The sequence below is a fragment of the Balaenoptera borealis genome, assembly GCF_965194805.1.
Source record: "Balaenoptera borealis genome assembly, chromosome: 9".
NCBI lineage: Eukaryota > Metazoa > Chordata > Mammalia > Artiodactyla > Balaenopteridae > Balaenoptera > Balaenoptera borealis.
The window spans coordinates 31,647,102-31,672,907 of NC_138873.1; the positions used below are offsets into that span (position 1 = coordinate 31,647,102).

At 39.3% G+C, this 25,806-nt stretch overlaps 1 protein-coding gene across 10 annotated transcripts in view; it reads right to left on the minus strand.

Annotated features, from left to right (window-relative positions):
• Window positions 1-10,218: 10,218 nt before the first annotated feature.
• Window positions 10,219-25,806, minus strand: part of AKAP7 (A-kinase anchoring protein 7) — a 138,420-nt gene continuing 122,832 nt past the window's right edge. For 4 of the 10 annotated variants that reach the window (XM_082406375.1, XM_082406381.1, XM_082406380.1 and 1 more), the window contains one exon: window positions 10,219-11,363. In XM_082406375.1, the coding sequence (XP_082262501.1) occupies window positions 11,158-11,363 (206 nt within the window). In that variant the 3' untranslated portion in view covers window positions 10,219-11,157. Of the gene's footprint in view, window positions 12,245-25,806 lie in introns of all 10 variants that reach the window. The other 6 variants (XM_082406382.1, XM_082406384.1, XM_082406377.1 and 3 more) reach the window with 4 other exon arrangements.

The window sequence follows — 25,806 nt, forward strand, 5'->3', positions numbered from 1 at the left end:
AATAAAACCAACTTTTAAGTTCAAAATTGATGCCATGAATAAAGCATCTGAAAAAGACTTTCATATCCTAGTAGTTCCTTTCCTCATTCTCCTTGGTTTCCTTACCCCTTTGCTATGGTCAAGTTGTTAATGGAACCTGGTATGGTATTGTATGTTTGAACACACACAATTGCCATAGAGAGTACTGTCTTCAAACCCAGAGTCCTCAGAGGGAACACTTCCCACTTCAGTGTACCGTGGGTGTAGGTGTCCAAGCTCTAACACCTCCACCTGAAAACCCTTTCCTGGCTGAGCATTTTCTATTTTGCTGTGTTTCTGCAATAGGAGTATCTCCACCCTATTCCATTTAGAAGCCATGTCCTATAAATCCTGTACAAATAGCAGATCCCTAAGGTAAACCTTAGGAGAGAAACTCGTTTCATCGTGGGTCACAAGGTCTCTCACTGTGGATCTCTGGACACCTTCCATCACTGGCTCTTAGAACTTAATATTTGCATCTCTACCTCTTCCCAGTTGCCCTCTATCCCTTGCTATCTTGTTTTCGTCCATCACAGTGACTCCATTTATTCCCTACAACAGGGAATCTGAATTTTTCTCGAAGGCATCCCTGTTCAGACTTCTGTCTTCTGGTTTCCTAGTCTGTTGGTCTGAGAGTTGCTTATCTTACCCAGTGTGCACGGATGGAACGTGAATCTCAGTGTGCTTCCTGACACTCAGTCATCTCTCCAAAGGAAGCATCTTCAATGATTTCTTGGGTATCTTTCCAGAACTTTCCCTGTATATACAAGCTTTACACACACACACCCTTTTGAAAAACACACACGAATAGGAGCACATTATTCATATTGTCTTGTGCTTTGCATTTTACTTAATATGCTTACTGATCTCTGTATTTCAAAATAAATATACTCACTTTATTCTTTTTCACAGCAGCATAATTGGTATGTACCATAACTTATTAATCACACCTTTATTGATTGAGTCTCAGTTATTCATTTTTGTTGCTGCCGCCATCATAAGCAACAGTGCGGTCAACATCCTTGTACTTATATTTTTGCAAAGACATGCAAGTGTCATTATAGAAAACTTTTTGAAGTGGAATTAATTGCTGGGTCAACACTTTCAGTTTATTCATTTTCATAAATTTCACCAAACCGTCCTCCCAAAATATAGTATCAATTTATATTCCTACCAAAAGGATGCCAGAGCTCCTGATTCACACAACTTCACCAAGCTAATACGTTACCAAACTTTTAAATCTTTACTTAAATCTTAATTCTTCAATAGGTTAAAAAAAAGATACCTCATTATTGTTTTAACTTGTTTGACCTAATTATTAGTGAGGTCCGTATCTTTGTATACAGTATTTGATTTTGGCCAATGTATACTTTTGCCTATTCTGGGATCGATTCAGATCTTTTCTCATGGTGCTCTGAGTCCTCAGAAAATTCATCACACAGTGGGCCACGGGCTCTTCTCTGCCTCAAGTCCAAACAAACCCCAGCACCATTTCTACTCCTACAGATGACGTCCAGGACAGCAGCAAAGGGTCACTTCTATGTCAGGCTGGCCATCTCTCTGGCACTTCCACCAGATATGGGGCCAAGGGTGCCTCTACTCTCAGACCCCAAACTTAAAGTGGGGAAGGGTCGGGGGAGTTCTCTGCCGGTCCAGTGGTTAGGACTCGGCACTTTCACTGCCATGGCCCGGGTTTAATCCCTGGTTGGGGAACTAAGATCCCGGAAGGCGAGTGGTACGGCCAAAAAAAAAAAAAGGGAAAGGGTCCTAGCATCACCCCAACCGGAGCAAGGCGGCAGAGGCGTGGAGGACACAGCGCTGCCCGCCCCTCTCCTCAGCAGCCCACTTGCTCCCCTGCCCTCCCCAGCCCACCCCCAGTTTTGAGGCCCTTATCTGGCCTGGGCAGAGAAGATGAGAGCCGGATTCAGTCAGTGGTCCTGCTGCAAGCAGTTTGTTGAACAAATAGAACTGGTGACCTTATCCAGTACAGTTTTGTTTTTCTTTTCCCATCCCTTTAAACTTTAGCCCATGCTTCTTCTTCTCCTTCTCCAGGAAAACTATTTGCAAATCCCTTGGGGATTCTGTGTTGTCTCTTTATTTATATGTGCAGGAATATATATATTCCCAGCGTCACTCTGAGTGACCCATGCCGTCTCTTTTCAGTCATCAGCACGTCCAGTCCTGGTGAGGGTCAAACTCCACGCCCAGCCCCTGCCTGGGCTGCTGGGGGCTGAAAGCCAGGTGCAGGGAAGGAGGCACGGCCCTCCCCCCCCCGTGCCCCCCATTCACTCCTCTGACTTCCTCGCTCCCTGGAACAGTAGCAGCTCGGGCAGGAGGAGACACGAGGGGAGAAAACAGTACTTCCTGGCCTGGGTGGCTTCACGCCCTCAAGACCTGTTTCAAGCTGGCATTCCCGAGCGAGAAAACAGGTGATGGAAGTGTCCTCTTTCTTTGGAGGCCCCTTCAGGGCTCCTGCCGAGCCCCTCCCTGGAGCCCAGAGGATACAGCTCCGTCCGAGTGGGCCCAGCGCCCCCTCCCCGGGCCTCCTTGGCTGAGGCCTTCTCACCCTCTCCAGCACCCTGGGTGGGCAGGCCAGGCCCAAGGCGGTGAGTCAACGTTTTCCCACCCTCTACACTCCCCAGGGGGGGCGAAGGCAGCCACAGTGGGCTTCGTGGTCTCAGAAGCCTGAGGCGGGGTCCTCTGTGCCTCTAACCCCCAGGGAGATTGAGGCGAGGGGGCAGCTTCAAGGATAAACAAAGCTGGACAGAAATTAAAGCGGTAACAACGATTTTATTCGGTAACCACTGCAGCGGGGGAGAGAGCTGAGCTCCAGCCGTATTTGCACAGAGGTCACTGGCATTTTAAAGGGAGGCTGAGGGAGTGGGAAGGGGAAGCAAAGTGGGGGCTTGAGCAGAGTTGGGGAAGTGAACCTTTACAGAAGGCGAGCAGAGGCGGGTCAGTGTGAAGGCATCAGGCCAGCTGTGTCTGTTCACTGGTGCTTACGCTTACGTAAGTTAGGCTTCTACCCTCCCAAAGAGATGGGGAACAAGCCTTCTACTTCCTGATGAGTACATTTCAAAGGAATGGCTTTCAGGTCTTTGAGAAAGCTTCTCCTGGGTTGTAAGAGATACAAATATTTCTCAAACGGACTGAGGAAATATTTACAGCTGTAAGTTTAGTAGCATTTTACTCAGTGTTCTAAGAACGGGAGGTCAGGGACCTACATCAGGTGTTGGGTAGAACAAATGGTAAAATTCTTTCGGCAGCCTTGACCTTTTCCAGACAGGAACTGCAAGGGGGACTAGGTCATCGCAGGGACCTAACCTTAGGCCACTAGAAGTCATGGCGGAGTTTGGTCACATCTCTTAGTGCAGGTGTTTGGATGAAGTTTAGATGAAGTTGTTTATACTAAAAGTTTCTGTAGTTCTCAGCAGGCCATCCCACCAGGAACAGCATAAGGTATAAAGCACAGCTTGCTCCAAATACCTCCTCCACACAAGATGCTTTTTTATCCCTTTCTTGTGTCCTTGACCCCACTGACGGGTCTGGGTGTCACTCTCTTTGTACATATAAGGGGGAGGGCCTCTCTCAGACACACATCCTTCTTCTGTATCAGCTTACTAGTGCCTCAGTGGAAATGACAGCAGACAGAGACCAACTCCAACATCCTGTTAGCCAAACCTGTGGTTTATACCAAGAATTGGGGCATTGGGAGCCCAAAAGCCAAAACTATAAAAATCAGCCTCCTTTGCTTCTCTATTTTGGTGGTAGCCTCCCACCAAAGACAGGGTCTTATCTGAAATGGGGGAAACAGAGATTACAGAGAAAGGAATAAGCACACCTATATCAATACACCGTGTATCATTTCAACATGGGTTTTTTGCATACCGAGCACCCAGCCCAGTATCTGGCCCAGAGGAAATGTTCAAAAAGTGAGTGAATGAACGAATGCATGAATGAATGGGCCCTATTTCTGAGTAAGGCAATCATTATGTAGTACTTCCTATGGCTGCAATGCAATGAATTGTCCGATCTCTCAATAGGTTAGTTTTATTTTAAAATAGCATTTAAGATTTGATTTATAAGAATAAATGTTTAACATATAACATTTTGAAAATATGAAAACGCACAAATTAGGAAGTAAAGTCACTTGTAATCTCATAACTCATCACTGTTAACATTTTATATGCATATATAAACATATATTATGTATATTATTTAAAAACAAAAATAAACTAAATTATATGATATGAAATCCATACAGCCCCAAAATGGTACATCCTCCCTGGATGCTATTGCCTTTTTTTTAAGCACAACTTTGCTCAAGTTTGCTGTTGTGTTTCACTTTGACTCACAGGTCCTACACTAGTCAGCTTTTGCCACAATAATGCTGCATAAGAACAACAACGACAAAAAAAAAAACAGGTGGGACTTCCTTGGCACTCCAGCGGTTAAGACTCCATGCTTCCACTACAGGGGGCATGGGTTCAATCCTTGGTGGGGGAACTAACATCCTACATGCTGTGCAGCCAAAATATAAAAATAAAAATAAATTAAAAACAGGTGGCAATATCAGTGAACATCTGGTTCTCACTCCCATGTCTGCAGGAGTAGGTCTGCTAGTCACAACTGCACTTGGCTGGGCTTGGCTCCAGGCCATAGGTCTGGTTCAGGTTGGCTTCACATGTCTCTAAATTTCAAGCCTTTGCTTGATTCATATCCACATACATCCCATTGGCCAAAGCAAGTCACTTGGCCAAGCCCAACATCAGTAGGGCAAAGAAATATATTATGCCTTTGGTGGGATTCACTGTAAAGTTACATGAAACAGGCAGTCACATGGGAAGGATATGGGGAAAGGAGAAGAACTGGAAACAATAATCCAGTCTACCCCAGGCCTAAACATCCTTCTTTCTATCTTTCCTTGTAGTTAGGTCTAGGATATTCATAGATCTTCTGTAATGTTTCATTATGTTAAACAACAAACTATAACATTTACTTAGTATAAGCATGAAAGACACATTCTGAATGCACTAAAGACTGGTAATTTCTCTTAAAACAGGAAGTTTGAATTCTCCACAATCTATAGTAATGTACTCATTTTCTTTAGTCTATTTATTACATTCCTTTGATTTGAATGCTCCATTGAACTTTTGTCTATATTTCCATGTGTGTCACTTAACTCAGGAATCCACCTTTCTCCAGGTTTTAGTAGAGCCCTATAGGGATAGTGCTTTCCCATTCTATAGCTGAAATCTTTCTACCATATTCTCTCAGGGAAAATTAATATTTTTGGTATATTAAAACATTTTTATATTTCTAAAATATCTCTAACTTTCTTACATTAAAATATCCCTACATCTATTTATTATAAACTTCTGTCCTTAAGCATATAATGTAAAATACTTATTTTTTAATAAAATGGATAAGAAATAGCCCTATCATAATAAATCACCTCGTATTGTTTTAGAATTTGGAGGTCAACTGTTTTCAATCTCTAAGTCTGCCCAAAAAAATCACATAAACCAATAAAATCCTTTCAACAATGGTGTCATTACCATCACAATTGATGCTTTCCGCCATTTTCCTCATGCAGTAACTAGGTGTTTTGATCCATATCACTTAAAATACGCAGGTGGTTTCATTTTCTCCTTTCTAACCAGAGACGTGATAAAATGTGTACAAAGCCCCAACGAATACGTCCTTTTTAAGGCCTAAATTACTTCTTGATAGAATGGGCAGGAGAGGAAGCATTGTTAACTCTTTTATGCTGTTAGGAGAGCATATAGTGTGACCCCCAGCTGGGGGTTATGGTGCCCTCATCTGGAGGGGATTTGGTTAGTGTGGGGGGCATGTTTAGTTGTCACAGTAACTGGAGTCTGCTACTGGCATTTAGTGCCTAGGGGTCAGGAATGTAAGTTCTTATATCGCACAGAACCATCTCACCCTACAGAGAGGTGTCCAATTCAAAATACCAGTTGTGCCTTGTGTTGATATACTGACTTAGTGGAGTATGGCCTGTATTAGGACTTTTAGTTGCAAACAACAGAATAACTTAGCTAGTTTAAGTGGAAAAGGAACTTTACATTAAAGGATATTTGGTAGCTCACAGAATCCCCAGAAGGTCCAGAGAATCAGGTTGGGTGGCCAAGTAGCAGGAAAAATGCCTCATGTCACTGCCAGATGCTCCAGGGAAATGCCGTTGCCACCACCCTCTGCCAGCATGTACCACCTACACAGGTCATGGGATCCCCCAGATAGCACCTTTGCCACTGTAGTTTCTGAGACCTGGGTCTCCCTCCACCATCTTCACCAGAATGGATTGATTTCATGCAAGGTCTCCCTCTTGCTTGGTGGAACCCAGATCATGTTTGAACCCCAGTGACAAAGGAGGCTGAGAAGGTGAGTTCCTGGCCTCTACTGCGGGTCTCTACCCAGGGAATCAGGGCTCACAGGGTAGGAGGTACCCCAAACACAGGAAGGGTGTTCAAAAGATGCTGAGCAGTCACTAACTGTGACAAATGTCCAGAAAATCATCAAAAGCGCTCATCTCATTTCCCTCCATAAAGACACTTCCCAAGCATGGACCTGATAAAAACAGCCTCCAAAATTGTCTTATAGCATCTTAAAAAGATATATTTAGTCTCTTCCACTGTTGCATTTTCATTCTATTTTCCCTACCTCAATTAGCATATCAGATATTTTTTGGATTGCTGCTTACATATCACTGCTGTTTCTTTCCTCAGCACTGTAATTCCTTTTTTTAAAAATTGATTGATTGATTGATTTTGGCTGCACTGGGTCTTAGCTGCAGCACTCGGGATCTTCGCTGTGGCATGCAGGATCTCTTGGTTGTGGCATGCAGACTTCTTAACTGTCGCATGCGGGATCTAGTTCCCCGACCTGGTATCGAACCGGGGCCCCCTGCATTGGGAGCGTGGAGTCTTACCCACTGGACCACCAGTGAAGTCCCAGCATGGTAATTCCTGTTCAGCTCTACGACTCTTATTTCTTTGTCCTCTCACCTCCTACAACTTTATATATCTCACATGAGCATTTACAAAAAAAAAAATTCTTTTAATTATGGGGTAAGATAACATGTATGTGGTTTTAAAAAAGCAAAAAGAAGTACAGTGCACTTTGGTTCAAAGACATAACCATGGTGACTTTGTGTCCATGTGGTTTTTGGAAGTAAGTGTGGGGAGTAACCAGAAGTGTTGTATCCATTTGCTATATGACTACTTAAGAACAAGAGCTCCATATACCATATAGCAGCTTAAGTGGACAGGACTGTAAACAAATGGGTCAAAGAATTTTACACGTAAATATATAGGGCAGTGCCATAGAACAGTGGCTTTTCAGAAGTCACTTGAACCACTAAAGGGAAAGCAACATAAGTTTCCCAGAAACAATGAATCGATTTCTCAGTTTTATTATTCCTATCTTTGATGCTATAACAGAACTTCATGGCCTTCCAATGAGTAACTAATTGTGGACTACACAGGGGAATAAGTATTGCAGTTTACATTTTAAAATTATCCCAAATTGCCTGAATTCATCAGTTACATTTAATGAATGCAAATAAGTAGTTTTGAGGCTATCATACTAGAGCTGATAATAGCACCTTCCGTCAGCTCTCAAATTACCTTATAAACAAGCTTTCTTATCCCCAAAATAGTGATCCAGGAAAGAAATGCTCTAGCTAGTATCAGAATTTTAAATTCACTGACTCAGAGTGGGTTGCTCTAATATTCATTTTTACTGTGAATGAATAATCCAGGGGTTTGTCTTGTTAAGAATGTGTACTGCCATCAAACTCACGTAGGGACTTGGAAACTTTTTTTTAAAGTACACTGGATTTATTTTTTATATGACTAACTGGAAAACCTGTTATTCAGGAAGGCACCCACAATTTGTTCAATGATAAAACTGTTATTTGAAAGTGATGAAAATAATGGATGATGATAGGTTATCCATTCATCAATTTAGGTTTGGAGATACTATAGGTTTATTTTCTTTGATTATATAATGAAATAAATTCTTAATTTGTTACATAATCTGATAGCTAGTTTATGAATTGATGATCAAGTATAGAGGTGCAAACATACCTTATTAGTCTTATGTCTGAAATAACATCTAGAGTGTGAAGTCAAAACTACTGTAATTACCTCCCTACGGGAACATCTGGCTGCTGGGATGACCAGGTAGAAGCACATTTGGGATTTTGGAGTGAATAGTTTGAATCTTAAGTATGTTCTAGATAGAAATCTAGTACATCTCAAAGGCTTATAGTTAGTTTAGACTGAAAAGTAGGTTAATACAATAACGATCTAGGATGCTATAAATGGGACCAAGTTCAAAGCTGGCAGAATCTTGCCCTGCTGTTGAAAATATTACTTTTTTGACATCCCTTAAAATATTCATATAGGATCTACTATTTTACCAGTGACTGAAAATGTTGGAATCTGGTTATACATGTAAATACGTGTCATTAGGTTTCCCTATGTGACGTCGACAGAGCCTTCTAGAATTCTGAGTCTCTTGTAGACAACAGATGCACTAGAGCAGCCCAGTCAAGAAGGCCCCAAACATGGGTAGCTGTCCCGGACATGGCATCCGCAGGACTAGCATCGAAGTATAGTCACAAAGAGTCTAGGGTCCTTGGAAATCACCTGGCCAAATCACCTGGCACCACACTGTTTCAATACAAAAAAGTGAATTGGTTTGGAATCATCATCAGTGGTGGGCCCAGGTCCCCCTCCTGGACCAAACCAATGCTCTCTCACCAACCACACAGCCTCCCTGTCAGACACTAGCCTACATAACATACTATACCAACTTAGGACAACATAGTCTGTCTATGTGACCCAACGAGCAATTATTCTACGACTTTGACTAATGGGGAAAAAGTCATTTCATATATTTCTGATCCCAAACTTTGATTTTTGCAAATTAATGTCTTAATTAGATTTTTTAAATGGAAACAAGAAGAAGATTTATCTTACTGTACACTTTCCATTGTCTTTGTAAACCTGCTTAAATGAAGATTTCACTGATAAAAACTGGAATCTTTAATCCCTAAATTAAATATCTGGGTTTTTTTTTTTCCAGTTCCGTCATATCAGCTGACCACTCTCCTACGTTCATAGAACTTCAGGGCTGCAAGGGAGCTGGTTTAGTCAAAAGAAAGTGACTTTCCCTTTGTTCCACATCCTTAACTTGTGAAATGATTTGTACTCGGTGGAGAGAGGAACTGCCGCATTGTGGAAAGAGCGTGGCTTTGAAGTAGAATAGACGCAAGTTTAAATTTAGCCCTACCTTTTATTAGCTTTATAAATCGCCATTTAACCATTTAGAGCCCCAGTTTCCTAGTTTCCTAATCTCTAAAACAGAACCAGTAACTTCCTAACAGGGTCACTGAAGGGAAGAAATGTAATAATGTGCCAAAATCACCTCACTCACAGCCAGGTATTTAACAAATGGGAGGTATGATTCTTAAGTAAAAGAACAGTGGGGCATGTAACCCCAGATTGCAAAAAGGATACTTTTTTAAGCCTTTCAAATTGTTGGGAAGGGTTGGAGTAGCTCCTTCAGGATAAAGAGATTTATAGATGTATGTTAAGAAGTGCTATTTTTCCTGAAATATTGTTAACTTAGGTTCTGGGAGGAGCCCTGGGTTGTAGTTCAGGTCCTGTGCCCTAGCAGCAGAATGGCCTTGGATATGGCACTTGATCTCCTTAGGACTGTTTCCTCACTTAAAAGACAAGGCAAGCCCCCAAATATCTTTGCTTCCCACTTCGAGGGTTGACTTAAGGAAGCCATCTACAAACAGTAAAGCCCTCTGCCCCCAGGAGGGACTCCTGGTAAGCAGCTCCCAGGTCTTTGCATCTGGATGGACCCTCTCTCTTCATCTCTGCTACTGACATCACTTCAGTGACCCACTGTTAGCAGTTTATGAGATGCTATTGAGATTTTCTTTGCCTTCAATGTTCTGTTGTTAATCCTCTGTGAAGCTGACTGATGTGAAGAGCTTTAAAAGTCTCAGGTTAAAGGTGCTCTGCCAGCTGTGCTATCTTAGCATGAAGGACAAAAACGTAAAAGTTAAGAAACACTAAACTATCGGAGCGCCTGTTTCTGACTTCACTATATTCACAAAGATCCAACAGCTTCTAAGAGTGAGACAAAAAAATAAAGAAAGGCAACAAGGGAAAACAATACATTTATTAACAGGCATGAAAATGCATAAACTCACTTATAAATAAATGTAGTATAATTTACCCAGTGAAAAAATAGCTAAAATCCATGAGTAAACTGGATTTTTATCTTTGAAATGATTACATATTTGATCTCTAATAATTTCCCCCTCCATCATGATCTCTTAGTAGCAGCAATTTTACACTGACTATAGAAAAAGCTGTTACCAGTGATTATCGTATGGGAGGGAAACTTTTCAAGAATTTTCTTTAAAAATGAACCAGTGCAAACAAATTCAGATTATGAGGGATACAGTAAGACCGGGGGCTTATCTTCAGAAAAGTAGAAAATAAAAAATCCCAAACATTCATTAAGAAATGAAAAAGCAAATTACATTTTGATCACTGAAAAATAACACATATGGACATTATAAAACATTCTTAACCAGTGACTGCAATAATTACATTTATAAATGTTCATTCAAGTACTAGTGATCAAAAAACATTCAAAGTCTCATTAAAAGTAACACTAGGCATAGATACATGTGAACAATGCTTCTTTTGATTTAACAACAAAAATCATGTCAACAGGAGACAAGTTACCCTTAAAATACTGTATTTTTTTTTTTTTGTCTGTAAATGATTTTCCACAGTCTGTATATTTTATTTGTGAGGACCCAACGAACATCTCACAATGGCTAATTAAGAAGTCCTTTCTATAAAATGAATCTCAGTATTATAGAGATAAACATTCTAAAACACAAGTTTAGCTTAAAAATAACAGTGCAGAATCAGTTTTCTTTCGTAAGAAATTGTTAACTCCTTACCAATGTTGGTTTGCTGTTGTGCAGACTCTATCAGAACACTTCTGTGGTATTTACCAAAGAGCTATTTAATGAGCTGAAAAGATTTCATAAACTCTGGTACCACGATAGCAATGTAGAGCTTAAGTCAAAATTGCGCTGAAATCAACATCATTTCCTTCATTACTGTTGTTAATGAATCTTCCTTCAAAAAGCTCCCTCCTAATTTTGGCCTGAGTCTCAGGCTTTAATAAAAGTTCCTTTATCTGTTTCACTTTGGACTGCAGACCCATCCTCTCTCGACGCAAAGCTTCATTAATTAAGTCCCGGATTCCAATAGGTTTCTGGCCTATGGAAAAAAAATTATATAATACATTTTACATACAAATGCCAATGAAAAACATTAAATATGGCACACTGACTTATCAAAAGAGGGTTAAAAAGAAACCTTTAAAATGCTGCCCACATTTTATAGAAAAGGTTGCATTTCACCAAAAATATATCATTTACATGAAACAAACTTACTGTAAATAAAGATCACTGCATAAGCGACAGCACACATAGGACAAACATGAAACATTATGGACTAGCTATATGGATAATAATTTCAACAGTGATCATTTTAATCATAGCACTTGTTAGCTCTGTGTGTGTTTTGGCCTCAGATAAAGTAGTCAAATGCCCTGCTAAGCAATATAAATGGCAGTATTCCATTTATGGCAAGGCCCCTTCCATGGCCTTTGAATCCACGAGGCATCACGCAAAATCCTCTCTCCCACAGCCTCGGCTGAGGGCAAGTAAAACCTGGGCCATTCTTCCTTCATAAATTAATTTCCTCTGATAGTCCCAGCACTCCATTTCTCTTCTGTTGTGTTTCAGGAATGCAAACACATCGATCATGAAAGTATTAGGCAATCTCCACAGATTGGACAAGAGACACTTAAATAGCACAATGCAAATTAGTCCATTGACTCGGCAGAGGGGAGCAGGGATGCTTCTCACGGAGCGGCGGGGGCCTGCCTGCCTTCGGGTCTCATTTCCTGTTGTTGTCACTGTCAGTGCCATTCCTATCAGCCTCTTCAGTTTTCACAGAGCTCCCATCCCCTGGCTTGTTTTTGTTCTGTGTTTCTTCCAGATACTGCTGGACAGCCTTGAGCACCGCATTCTCCACCAGCCTCTTACTGAGCCTTACCAGTTCAGCATCATCGGGCTCACCTCCATTCTTATCACCTACATTCCACAATAGAGAAGATAGGTCACTGAGATCATATTGCCATAGAAACTCAGCATGCAGGGGCCAGCTAGTTCAGTTAGTTACAAAGAGCAAGTGTCCTTCAGTCTGGTAAACTGGATCTATAAATCCAAGAATACTGGCTTGGCCTTTCATTTGGTATTTGCAGAAGCAGGAGACTGCCTGTCCCTGAAGACTTCAGGTTGAAAAGCAGTTCATTAGCCCCAATCTAAAAATATTCGACCTAGCAATGCTGGAAGTTCCCCATTTCTACATGGGATTTTTGTTTTTCTCTCATCCAAAAGTGATTACTACTACTAAAGTCCACATACCCACCACCTGGAGCCTCAGACATGTGAAATCACCAACAAGATGTATTTGCTTCTACTTTGCCACTACCAAACGTCAGGTAATTGAGATTTCCTAATCAACTAGCCACATAGGATCAGTAATTTTATAACCCTTGGCCTGGATGGTTGTTAACAAAGTCTCAGCCCTCTCATGAAAACAAAGGCAATTACTACTGCTAGGAAATGGTTAAAATAAGCTTGTAAAACTAATATTCTTTTTAATTTCAGAGCTATCACTGCAATTTAAGAAATAGGAAACTCTTCGAGGAAGAGTTAGGATTATGACAGTAAATTACTAGATGTTAGTATTTCATGGCCATTTTGCTTCCCTGCTAGTGATGATCAAGGTTAAATTATCCTTTCATTTTTCTGTAAAAGGGCTGGTTGTCATCTGTTCAAATGCTGCACATTTCCCATTCATTCTCTTTCTTGTCTCCCTTAACTGAGGGAAAAAAACTAGGGGGCTCGTCTCTCATGCCCAGTCAGTCCTTCATCTCCTTCCACTGAGCTATGGATCCAGGAAGGCAGATGACTGGAAGCAAAGACATCTGAGCACCTAAATATATTAAGTAAATGCTAACAGATCTCAAGGGAGTGATAGACAGCATTACAATAATAGTAGGGGATTTTAATACTCTACTTTCAACAATGGATAGATCATCCGGACAGAACATCAATAAGAAAACATTGGATTTGAACTATACTTGAGGCCAAATGGACCTAAGAGACATATAAAGAACATTCCATCCAACAGCACCAGAATACACATTCTTCTCAAGCATATACGGAACATTTTCCAGGATAGATTATATATTAGGTCACAAAACAAGTCTTAGCAAATTTTTAAAAACTGAAATCATACCAAGTATCTTTTTCTGACCACAATGGTATGAAACCAGACATCAATAACAAGAGGAAAACTGGAAAATTCACAAACATATAGAAATTAAACAAACACTCATGAACAACCAATGAGTCAAAGATGAAATCAAAAGGGAAATTAAAAACATATATCTTGAAACAAACAAAAATGGGAACACAACATACCAAAGCTTATGATCCAGCAAAAGTAGTGTTAAAAGGGAAGTTTATAGAAATAAATGCCCGCACTAAGAAAAAAGGATGATCTCAAGTAACCAACCCAAACTTGGGACTTCCCTGGTGGTCCAGTGGTAAAGAATCTGCCTTTCAATGCAGGGGACGTGGGTTAGATCCCTGGTCAGGGAACTAAGATCCCACATGCCACAGGGCAACTAAGCTAAGCCCACACGCCACACTGCAGAGCTTGCGCGCCTCAACTAGAGAGCCTGTGTGCTGCAAACTACAGAGCCCAAGCATTCTGGAACCCACACGCCACAACTACAGAGCCCACGCACCCTGGAGCCTATGCGTCACAACTAGAGAAGAGAAAACCTGTACACCACAACTAAAGAGAAGGCCGCGGGCCACAGCGAAGAGCCCACGTGCCACAACGAAAGATCCTGCATGCCTCAACGAAGATCCCGCATGCCACAACTAAGACCCAACACAGCCAAAAATAAATAATAAATAACTCTTAAAATAAAAACCTAACTTGACATCTCAAGAAACTAAAATATAAGAACTAAGCCCAAAGTTAGCAGAAGGAAGGACATAAAAATCAGAGCAGAAATAAATGAAATAGAAAATAGAAAAACAGTAGAAAAGATCAATGAAAATAAAGGTTGTTTTTTTTGAAAAGATAAAACAAAAACAACAGACGTTTAGCTAGACTTACCAAGATAAAGAGAGAACTCAAACAAAATTATAAAGAAAGAGGAGACATTACAACTGATACCACAGAAATAAATATCATAAGAGACTACTGTGAACAATTATAGGCCACTAATCAGACAACCCAGAAGAAATGGATAAATTCCTAGAAACGTACAACCTTCACGTCTGACTCATGAGGAAACAGACAATCTGAACAGACCAATAACAAATTTAAGATTAAATCAGTAATCAAAAACCTCTAACAAATAAAAGCTCAAGACAGTATGGCTTTATGGGTGAATTTTTACCAACTGCTGATGTGCAATAAATCTTACTGTGCTGAGATTGCGCACAACGTCTCCTCCAAGAACCGCAAAGCCATTGTGGAGAGAGCAGCCCAGCTGGCCATCAGAGTCACCAAGCCCAACGCCAGGCTGCGCAGTGAGGAAAATGAATAGACAGCTCGTGTGCATGTTTTGTTTGTGTTAAGAAAACCGTAAAATGGCAAAAAAATAATAATAATAATAATAAAAAAAGAAGAAGAATTAACACCAATTCTTCTCAAACTCTGCCAAAAAAAAACAAAAAACAAAAACCATCAAAACAACAACAACAACAAAAAACCCGAAGAGGACGTAACACTCCCACACTCATTTTGTGAGGTCAGCATTACCCTGATATCAAAGCCAGGTAAGGTACTATAAGAAAAAAACCCAAAAAAACCCAGGCCAATACCCTCATAAATTTAGATGCAAAAACCTCAACAGAATACTAGCAAACCAAATTCAAAAGCACATTAAAAGGATCATACACCACAATCAAGGGATATTTATCCCTGGGATATAAAAATGGTTCAACATATGCAAATAAATCAATGTGATACACCAGATTAACAAAATAAAGGATAAAAATCATATGATCATTTCAATATATTTAGAAAAGACATTTGACACAATTCAACATCCCTTTGTAATAAAAACTCTCAACAAATTGGGTACGGAAGGAACATATCTCAACATAATAAAGGCCATATATGACACACCCACAGCTAACACACTCAATGGTGAAAGGTTGAAAGTTTTCCCTCTAAAATCAGAAACAAGGCAAGGGTGCCCACCCTCACCACTCTTATTCCACATAGTAATGGAAGCCTCAGCAAGAGCAATCAGGCAAGAATAAGAAAAAAAAGGCATCCAAATCAGAAAGGAAGAAGTATGATTGTCTCTGTTTGCTGATAACATGATCTTGTGTATAGAAAATCCTAAAGACTCCACCCAAAAAAACTGTTAGACCTAATAAATGAATTCAGTAAAGTTTCAAGATACAAAATCAACATACAAAAATCAGTTGCATTTCTATACAGTAACAATGAACCATCTGAAAAAGAAATTTTAAAAATAATTCTATTTAAAATAGTATCAGAAACAATAAAATACTTAGGAATAAATTTAACCAAGGAAGTTAAATATCTATATACTGAAGACTATAAGATTCTGATGAAAGAAATTGAAGAAGACACAAATAAATGGAAAAATACCCCATGTTCATGGGAAGAGTTAATATCATTAAAATGTCCATACTATTGAAAGCCATCTATAGATTCAATGCAATCCCTATCAAAATTACAATGGCATTTATTCACAGAAATAGAAAAAAAAAATCCTAAAATTCATATGGAACCACAAAAGACCCCCAAAAGCCAAAGCAATGATGAGAAAGAACAAAGCTGGAAGCATCACACTTCCTGATTTCAAAACAATATGGTACTGGTATAAAAAAAGACATATACTAGGCCATGGAGCAGAATCAAGAGCACAGAAATAAACTCACACATATACGGTCAACTAATATTTGGCAGTGGAGCCAAGAATACATAATGGGGAAAGGACAGTCTTTTCAATAAGTAGTGCTGGGAAGACTGGATATCCACATTCAAAAGGATGAAATTTGACCCTTATCTTACACCACTCACAAACATTACCTTGAAATGAATTAAGGACTTAAGGCCTGAAACTATAACATTCCTAGAAGAAAACATAGGAGAGGAGAAAAGCTCCTTGACTTTGGTCTTGGCAATGCCTTTTTTGGATATGGCACCAAAACAACAAGCAACAGAAGTAAAAATCAACAAGTGGGACTACATCAAACTAAAGAGCTTCTGCACAGCAAAAGAAGCAATCAACAAAATGAAAAGGCAACCTACAGAATAGGAAATAATATTTGCAAATCACATATCTGATAAAGGGTTCATATTCAAAATATATAAGGAACTCATACAACTCAATAGCAAAAACACAAAAAATCCTATTTAAAAATGGGCAGAGAACTTGAATAAACATTTTTCCAAAGAAGACATGCAAATGGCCAACAAGTACATGGAAAGGTGTTCAAATCACTCATCATCAGGGAATGCAAATCAAAACCACAATCAGGTATCACTTCACACATGTTAGAATGGCTATTATGAAAAAAAACAAGAAATAACAAATGCTGGTGAGGATGTAGAGAAAAGGGAACCCTTTGCACTATTGGTAGGAATGTAAATTGGTGCAGTCACTATGGAAAACAGTATGACGATGCCTCAAAAAAATTAAAAATACAATTACCATGTGATCCAGCAATCCCACTTCCGGGCATATATCTGAAGAAGATGAAATCACTATCTCAAAGAGATATCTGTGCTCCCCTGTTCACTACAACATATTTCACAATAGCCAAGACATGGAAACAACCTAAGTGTCCATCAATGGTTGAATGGATAAAGAAAATGTGGTGTATATATATACAATGAAATATTATTCAGCCATTAAAAAGAAAGAAATCCTGCCATTTGTGACATGGATAAACCTTGAGGGCATTATGCTAAGCGAAATAAGTCAGAAAAAGTCAAATACTGTATGATCTCACTTACATATGGAATCTAAAAACACTGAACATATAGAAACAGGAGAATGGAGGTTGCCAGGAACTGAGGGGGATAGGCCCGGAAAATATGTTGGTCAAGGGAACACACTTTCAGATATAAGATGAATAAGTTCTGGGGCTCTAACGTACAGCATGGTGACTACAGTTAACAATACTGGATCCTATACTTCAAAGTTGCTATGAGAGTGGAGCTTTAATGTTCTCAGCATAACAACAAAATTATAATTATGTGAAGTGAAGGATATGTTAACTAATCTTACTGTAGCAAACATTTCACAATATATAAATGTATCAAGTCATCACCACTGTACACCTTAAATTTATATAATGTTATATGTCAATTATACCTCAATAAAGCTGGAAAAAAAGAAGTAATTAGAACGCTCACACATTAAACATCAGCTCAGTTTTGGAATATCACCCATGACCTCCAGAAGCCAAAAGCCCAATGCCGCACTTACGACCTCAGGTCTGGGACAGGCAGACACAGAGGGTGTGAACAGGAAGATGGACATTATTTTCTAACCTCACATGTAACAGGGACTGGAATACAAAAGCATACATGCCAAGGGTGAGAACTGGCTCCTAACCCCCCTTCTGAGCCCCACCACTTCTCCTTAACACATGTCCGAGGCCAATTATGCTTATAACCATCATTCCTAGCAACATCCAAGCAGAAGAGGGATGGGTTAAAGGCCCATCTGGACACGCTACAGTGGGAGGCCTTAGCAACTGCTCTCCCCTCAAAAGTGACAATATGGTACTCCAGGCCCATGACCAAAAGTCCTGGATAGTAAGCTTTAACTCAGTGATCTCTATATAGAATTTACTAAAATAAATATGTCAAGATATTGTTAAAAGAAAGATAAAGAAATTCATTACTAATACCATACTTGGGAGCAAGTTTAGACTATTTTTATCAGTAAGAATGAATGAGTATATTGCCTAATATTTAAAGAATTCTATTAATCTTACAACACAGTGTTTATACTGTATAGGTGTACCTCCAGATGTGTTACCTGGAACTATTTTATAGTGGCTCTTCAAATTTAAGAGGGAAAATCAAACTTCACATGAAGAAATACTTCTTAAGTACCCTTCAATACACTGTAAACGACTCTCTACATCTGCCACCCTATTTGTGCTCTGCATCTAGGCCAGAGATTGCATTCTTGCAGCTCTTCCTGACCCCAGTCAGCTTTAAGATAACATCACTCATCATATTACTGATACATCACCAGTAAGATAATAGGGTTGGATTTGAGTCTAATCATTACTCAGTCTCCAAGAAGCATATCAGGTCAAAAAGTGTGTGCTTCAGTGATTTCTCTCAGTACACAATAAAGTGTCCCATTACTTCAAACATTAAGAAATTTAAAACACAAAAATCTTCCCACAAAAAGTTAATTTTCCCTTCTGACTTTCATATTTCTGTTTATGCTTTTACTATCAACCAAGACAACCAAGCTCAAAACAAGATTATTACCATCTTTAACTCCTTCCTTTCCCTACTCAACCCACTTCATCACCAAGTCTTATCCATGTGCCCTTCACAATTTCTCCCCTCTTCAATGCATCTAGTATAACACCTCTGGATTAATATTTCTAAAACATCCCTTTTACTCTCCATTGTCTCTACAGGAAAATTTAAACTTGCCTTCCAAGGCTTTCCAAAATTTACCTTTGGTGATCACCTACTACTGTCGCACTTCCACTGTCAGCTGCCAGCATCTCCTCAGGAACCTCTTCACCATTCCTTATTTCTAGGCAGTCCTCCTTCTCTCTCACCAACTAAACTCCCATCTACTCCATGAAGCCTTCCTTGACTAACCCAGACAGAAGGGATGAGCTTCCACTGGATTACTATAACTCTGATTACATGTATAGTACATGGTTGCTTGGTCATTCATTCAACAAGGGTGCATGGAGGACGTACTATATACCCGGCTATTTTAGCCTACGGTGATACAGCAGAGAACAAAGCTAAGTCCTGCTGGTTTTCCTTTTTTAATTTCTTTACAAATTATGAGCATTACTTATCAATGTATTTATTCACCAACTACTGATTCAGTATCTGCTCTGCTAAAGACACATCTTGAGTGCAGAAACCATGTCCTAGTCTTCTCGGTTATCTCCTGCTCTGCTACTCCATGGCACGGCAATAAGAGCTCAATAACTATTTAGCTCAAGGGAACTGTGGACTAAAAGTCCTTGCAGGCAGCAGCAACACTTTTTAAATGTTCCTATTTTCCTATAAGGATAGCACACCATGGCCAGAAATTTAAGTTTAATATTAAATTTCAATTGAGAACAGAGAATTCCAGAATAATCCAAATATCCATGTGAAAAATCTCCATCTACTCACTCTGCTTGATGAACCTGGTCAGTATGCCAAAATATCCAGCCTATGGGTCAAATATTAACTATCTACAATAACAAACTAATTAACCAATCAACAAAAAATAAATTTATAAATGAATCTTCCAGATCTGTCCTGGATTCTTGCCCCACCTATGATTTCCACAAAGCATCCTCAGACTATCAACACTGGCCCAGGGAAAAGCCTATTGCAAGGCTCGTCACAGAGCCCTGCGAGAACGCAGCAATTCAAGAAATGCATATCTTCGTTCCAGTGAGACTTTTTGTGTTCCCACTTTCAGTAGACTTAATTCAGCTTGATTGAAAGAGGCATTTTAAGATTAAAGTATTTTTCTTTTGACCACTACTTGAATAAAGTCATCTGTCTCCCACAGTGACGTCTAAGATAAATGGCTGCATTCATTTTACCTGAAGCCTAGTTAACAATGGCAGTTCAATGTGTCACCGCAAGGTACATGATTTATCATTCGATATTCCAACAAAAGTACACACAAAAAATATTCCCAGTGGGAGGAATCTAAAAAGAAATGATACAAATGAACTCATTTACAAAACAGAAATAGACTCAGAGACTTAGAGAAGGAACTTGGGGTTACCAGGGAGGAAGGGCTGGGGGAAGGGACAGTTAGGGAGTTTGGGATTCACAAGTACACACTGCTATATTTAAGATGGATAACCAGCAAGGACCTACTGTACAGCACAGGGAACTCTGCTCAATGTTATGTGGCAGCTTGGATGGGAGGGGAGTTTGGGGGAGAATGGATACATGTATATGTATGGCTGAGTTGCTTTGCTGTGCACTTGAAACGATCACAACATTGATAATTGGCTATACCTCAGTACAAAATAAAAAGTTTTAAAAAATAAAATAAAATGTCTGCATTTTTTATGTTAAAAAAATATTCCCAATGTATGCGGCACCCTCTCGACAAAAATATTCTTTCTTGGTCTACCAAGGTTACTTACTATCATACCTATTTAAAATGACAGATTAATCTTTCTCTTTGACACTGTTTTTTTAGAAATCCCCCGCCAGAATATTTTTAATCAATTTCTTAGGAGAATACTAAAAATATAAAAGAAAGGTAATGAGAAATGCTATCAAGTCCACCAAACATAGTAGTGTCCCTAAAAGAACAGACTTAAGAAACTTTTCAACAAATTTGAAGGAAGCAATTCCACTCTCTGTAAGAGTTGTAACATCATTAATCCACGGTATGTACCCAAGATTCAGCTTTTATTTATATTACCTGAGATCGCTGATACCAAGCCAGCACATAGATAAAATTTATATCTCTGATTATAAAAAAGAAAATAAGTGACCTCCTTTGTGGTAGCAAGAATATGTGCTACCTACTGGGATAATTTAAGGTCAACATTAATGTGGGTCAGCTGTTTTTATGTGTGAGCTGACCCAATAATTGCTTAATTGATATCACATGAAGGGCTCCAGAAATCATTACCACCCTCCACCCAATGCCAATATCTAGGTGCCTATTTGTCCTGACAAGAATAAATCATATTAATAGTTTTTAAAAGAGAACCAAAAAAAATCTTCATTACAATGCCACGTAAGATCTAAGAGAAAGAGTGCAAACACATTAAAAGTTCTCCTTTGTCCCAATCAAAATCCCAGCAAATTATTTTGTGAATATCAACAAACTGATTCTGAAGCTTACATGGAAAGGCAAAAATAAACATTATAACCAACACAACATTGCAGGAGAACAACAAAGGCAGAGGACTGACACTACCCAACTTCAAGACTAACTATAAAGCTACAGTAATCAAGGCAGTGTGGTATTGGCAAAAGAATAGACAAAGACATCAGTGAAAGAGAACAGAGAGCCCAGAAATAGACCCAGACAAGTGTAATCAATGTGATCTTTGAAAAATGAGCAAAAGCAATACAATGGAGCAAAGACAGTTTCTTCAACAAATAGTGCTGGAACAACTGGACATCCACATGGAAAAAAATAAATCTAGACACAGACCTGAAACTCTTCACAAAAATTAACTCACAATGGATCATAGACCTAAATGTAAAAAGCAAAATTATAAAACTTCTAGAAGAAAACACAAGAGAAAAGCTAGATGACCTTGGGGATGGCAGTGACTTTTTAGATACAACACCAAAGGCATAATCCATGAAAGAAATAATTGATAAGTTGAACTTCACTAAAATTAAAACCTTCTGCTCTGTGAAAGAAAATGTCAAGAGAATAAGAAGACAAGCCAGAGTCTGGGAGAAAACATTTGCAAAAGACACATCTGATAAAGGACTGTTATCCAAAATATACAAAGAACTCTAAAAGCTCAACAGCAAGAAGACAGACAATCTGGTTAAAAATGGGCCAAACAGGTACATGAACATATGCTCAACATCACTAATCATCAGGGAACTACAAATCAACACCACAATAAGATATCACCTCACACCTGACAGAATGGCTATTATCAAAGAAACCAAGAGATAACAAGTGTTGGAAAGGATGTGGATAAAAGGGAATCCTTGTTGCTGGGAATGTGCATAGGTGCAGCCACTATGGAAAACAGTATGGAGCTTCTGCAAAAATTTAAAAACTGAACTACCATGTGATCCAACAATTCCACTTCTGGGTATTTATCCAAAGGAAAAAAACCATTAACTCAAAGAGATTATATGCACTCCCATATTCAAGGCAGCATTATTTACAATAGCCAAGATAAGGAAACAACCCAAGTGTCCATCAATGGATGAATGAAGAAAGAAACTGTGGTACATACATACAGTGGAATATTATTCAGCCATAAAAAAGAATGAAATCTTGCCACTTGTGACAACACGGATGGACCTAGAGGGCATTATGCTAAGTAAAATAAGTCAGACAGATAAAGACAAATACTGTATGATATTACTTATATGTGGAATTTAAAAAAAACCTAAACCCATAGATACAGAAAACAGATTAGCAGTTGCCAGAGGCAGGGGGCTGGGGGTAGGTGAAATGGGTTAAGGGAGTCAAAAGGCATAAACTTCCAGCTATAAATAAGTCATGGGCATGTAATGTACTGCCTGGCAATTATAGTTAACAATACTATACTGCACATTTGAAAGTTGCTGAGACAGTAAATCATAGAAGTTCTCATCATGAGAAAAACAATCCTGTAACAATGTGTGGTGATGTATGTTAATTAGACTTATTGTGGTGATCATTTTGCAATATATACAAATATCAAATCATTATGCTGCCTAACTGAAACTAATATAATGTTATATGTCAATTATACCTCAATTTATAGAAATGAGCTGACGACCTTCATAAATACCTCATCAAAGATATACAGATGGCAAATAAGCATATGAAGAAAGGCTCCACATCATATGTCATCAGGAAAATGTAAATTAAAACAATGATATATCATTATACAACTATTAGAATGGCAAAAACTGGAGCACTGACAACACCAAATGTTGGTGAGAATGTGGAGCAACAGGAACTCCCATTCATTGCTGATGGGAAAAACGAAATAGTATGGCCACTTTGGAAGACAGTTTGGCAGTCTTACAAAGCTAAACATAGTCTTACCATATGATCCAGCAATCATGCTCCTTGGTATTTACCCAAAAGAGCTGAAAACTTATGTCCACACAGAAACCCGCAGAGGGATGTTATAGCACACTTACTCATAATTGCCAAAACTTGGAAACAACCCAAACATCCTTCATTAGGTGAAGAGGTAAACTGTGGTACATCCAGATTATGCAATATTATTCAGGGCTAAAATAAAATGAGTTATCAAGCCATGAAAAGACATGAAAGAACCTTAAATGCATATTACTAAATGAAAGAAGACAATCTGAAATGGCTACCTACTGTATGATTCTAACTATGTAACATTCTAGAAAAGGCAAAACTATGGAGACAATAAAAACATCAGTGGTTGCCAGGGGTTGGGAGAGGGGAGAAAGGGATGAATAGGTGGAGCACAGAGTACTTTTAAGGCAGTGAAAATACTCTGTATGATACCACAGTGATGGGTATGTGTCATTACACATTTGTCCAAACCCACAGAATGTACAGCACCAAGAGTGAACTGTAATGTAAACTATGGACTTTGGGTGATTACAGTGTGTCCACATAGGTTCATCAATTGTTAACAAATGTACTGCTCTGGTGAGGGATGCTGATAATGGGGGATGTTATGCATGTGTAAGGGTAGAGGGTACATGGGAGATCTCTGTACCTTCCTCTCAATTTTGCTGTGAACCTGAAACTGATCTAAAAATAATAGTCTTAATTAGAAAAAAAATATCCTCACTTGCTGACATCCCAAGTATCAAAAAACTTGAGCTGGTATCTGAACCAAGGCTTCTTAAGCACCTTCCCATCACCTGCACAATTTCACCCTTCTCATTCCTGCAGCATAATGTATCCTCCTTAGAAGCAAAATCCTTTTTAGCTGACCTTACGTTTTCTTTCACCTACATAGACTAAAAGAAACACTAAATATAGATTTACAGGCTATTCAGAAAGTTGAGGTGGCACGCTCAGCTTCTTTGCACACCACCTGCAACTCATCGGAGATGAGGGACAGGTCAAGAACTGCCCCCAAGTACACATTTAAACTGACACCGTCCTCGGACACTTGTCTGCCAACACTGTGGAAAACAGAGTTGCTGTAAAGAAAGCTCCCCTCTTCTTGTCAAATACCAGAACTCTCCCCCACCCCCAACACACACACACCAGAAAATGTTAGAATTAAAACAACAGAACCATATTTTAAATATTTTCTAGAATATAAAGTCCAAAGAGGAAAGAATCCTGCCTTTGTAAGTTTTATTCTTGATTTAGTAGCACAGAATAAATGTTTAAAATGATGATGTTTTATGCACAAAAGGACAACCCCCAGGGGTTCTGGAGAGCACTATACTCCAACACTCCACCCTCACCATTTTTAAGTTGGAGGGGTAGGAGTTGATTGCAATTAGACTGAATATCAATAGTAGCCTTGAGGGGAACCAAAGAGGAGATAAGGTCCAAAAGGCAGTGACCTGCAACCTCAGTGGGCAGAGGCATGACGCGGGTGGCCCCAGCCAAAGCTGTCATGATGACTAAGGGTTCTGAGCCCCTTGAGTCTTCTGTTAACACAGCTGGTACCATCAGAGTCTTCCCTTCCCTCCACTGTTCCCCGAGTCACCGCCTGAAGCCAGCCCCCTCACACATCCCTGTAGGAACCTCCAAATCACATGGCTGAGGATGATTTCTATGACTGGTACCCTCAAGACTGCCCTTCATATGGTCATATCAGAGGTGGGACACGACATATGCCCTGGATGTTTGTAGGCCAAAAACAGTCTACCAAAGAACTCTTTCCAGACATACACAATAGCCTTTTAGATAGACTTCTCTGTTTCAGTCTGTAACATGAGTTTTCTGAGTTCACACTATGGTCCACATTGTTCTTTACACAATTTCTGCTGTCATGCTGTCATTTCTCATTGGAAACCTTGATGATGCGATAGAACTATCAGTGGTGATGTGGCAGAACTCCTAATATGTGTGCAAGGAGGGAAAAATATGATATACATATGACTTTGAAATCCAATTCTGCCATTTTCTATCTGCACAGGCTTGTTCACAATCTCTCCAAATCTAAATTTCCCATCAATGGGCCAGCTGCGAGGATAATACACCTTGCATTGCTGCTGTAAACGTAAGAGATAAGGTATGGAACATGGCACACATTGTGCCTGGAATGTAGCAGGCTATCAAAATAGGATAATCATTTTATTAGTACATTTTCATCCACCAGAGGGCAGACAGCAGAAGCAAGAAGAACTACAATCCTGCAGCCTGTGGAACAAAAACCACATTCACAGAAAGATAGACAAAATGAAAAGGCAGAGAACTATGTACCAGATGAAGTAACAAGATAAAACCCCCAAAAAACAACTAAATGAAGTGGAGATTTGCAACCTTCCAGAAAAAGAATTCAGAATAATGATAGTGAAGACGATCCAGGACCTCAGAAAAAGAATGGAGGCAAAGATCAAGAAGATGCAAAAAATGTTTAACAAAGACACAGAATTAAAGAACAAACACCTAGAAGAATTAAAGAACAAACAAACAGGATGAACAATACAATAACTGAAATGAAAAATACACTAGAAGGAATAGCAGAATAACTGA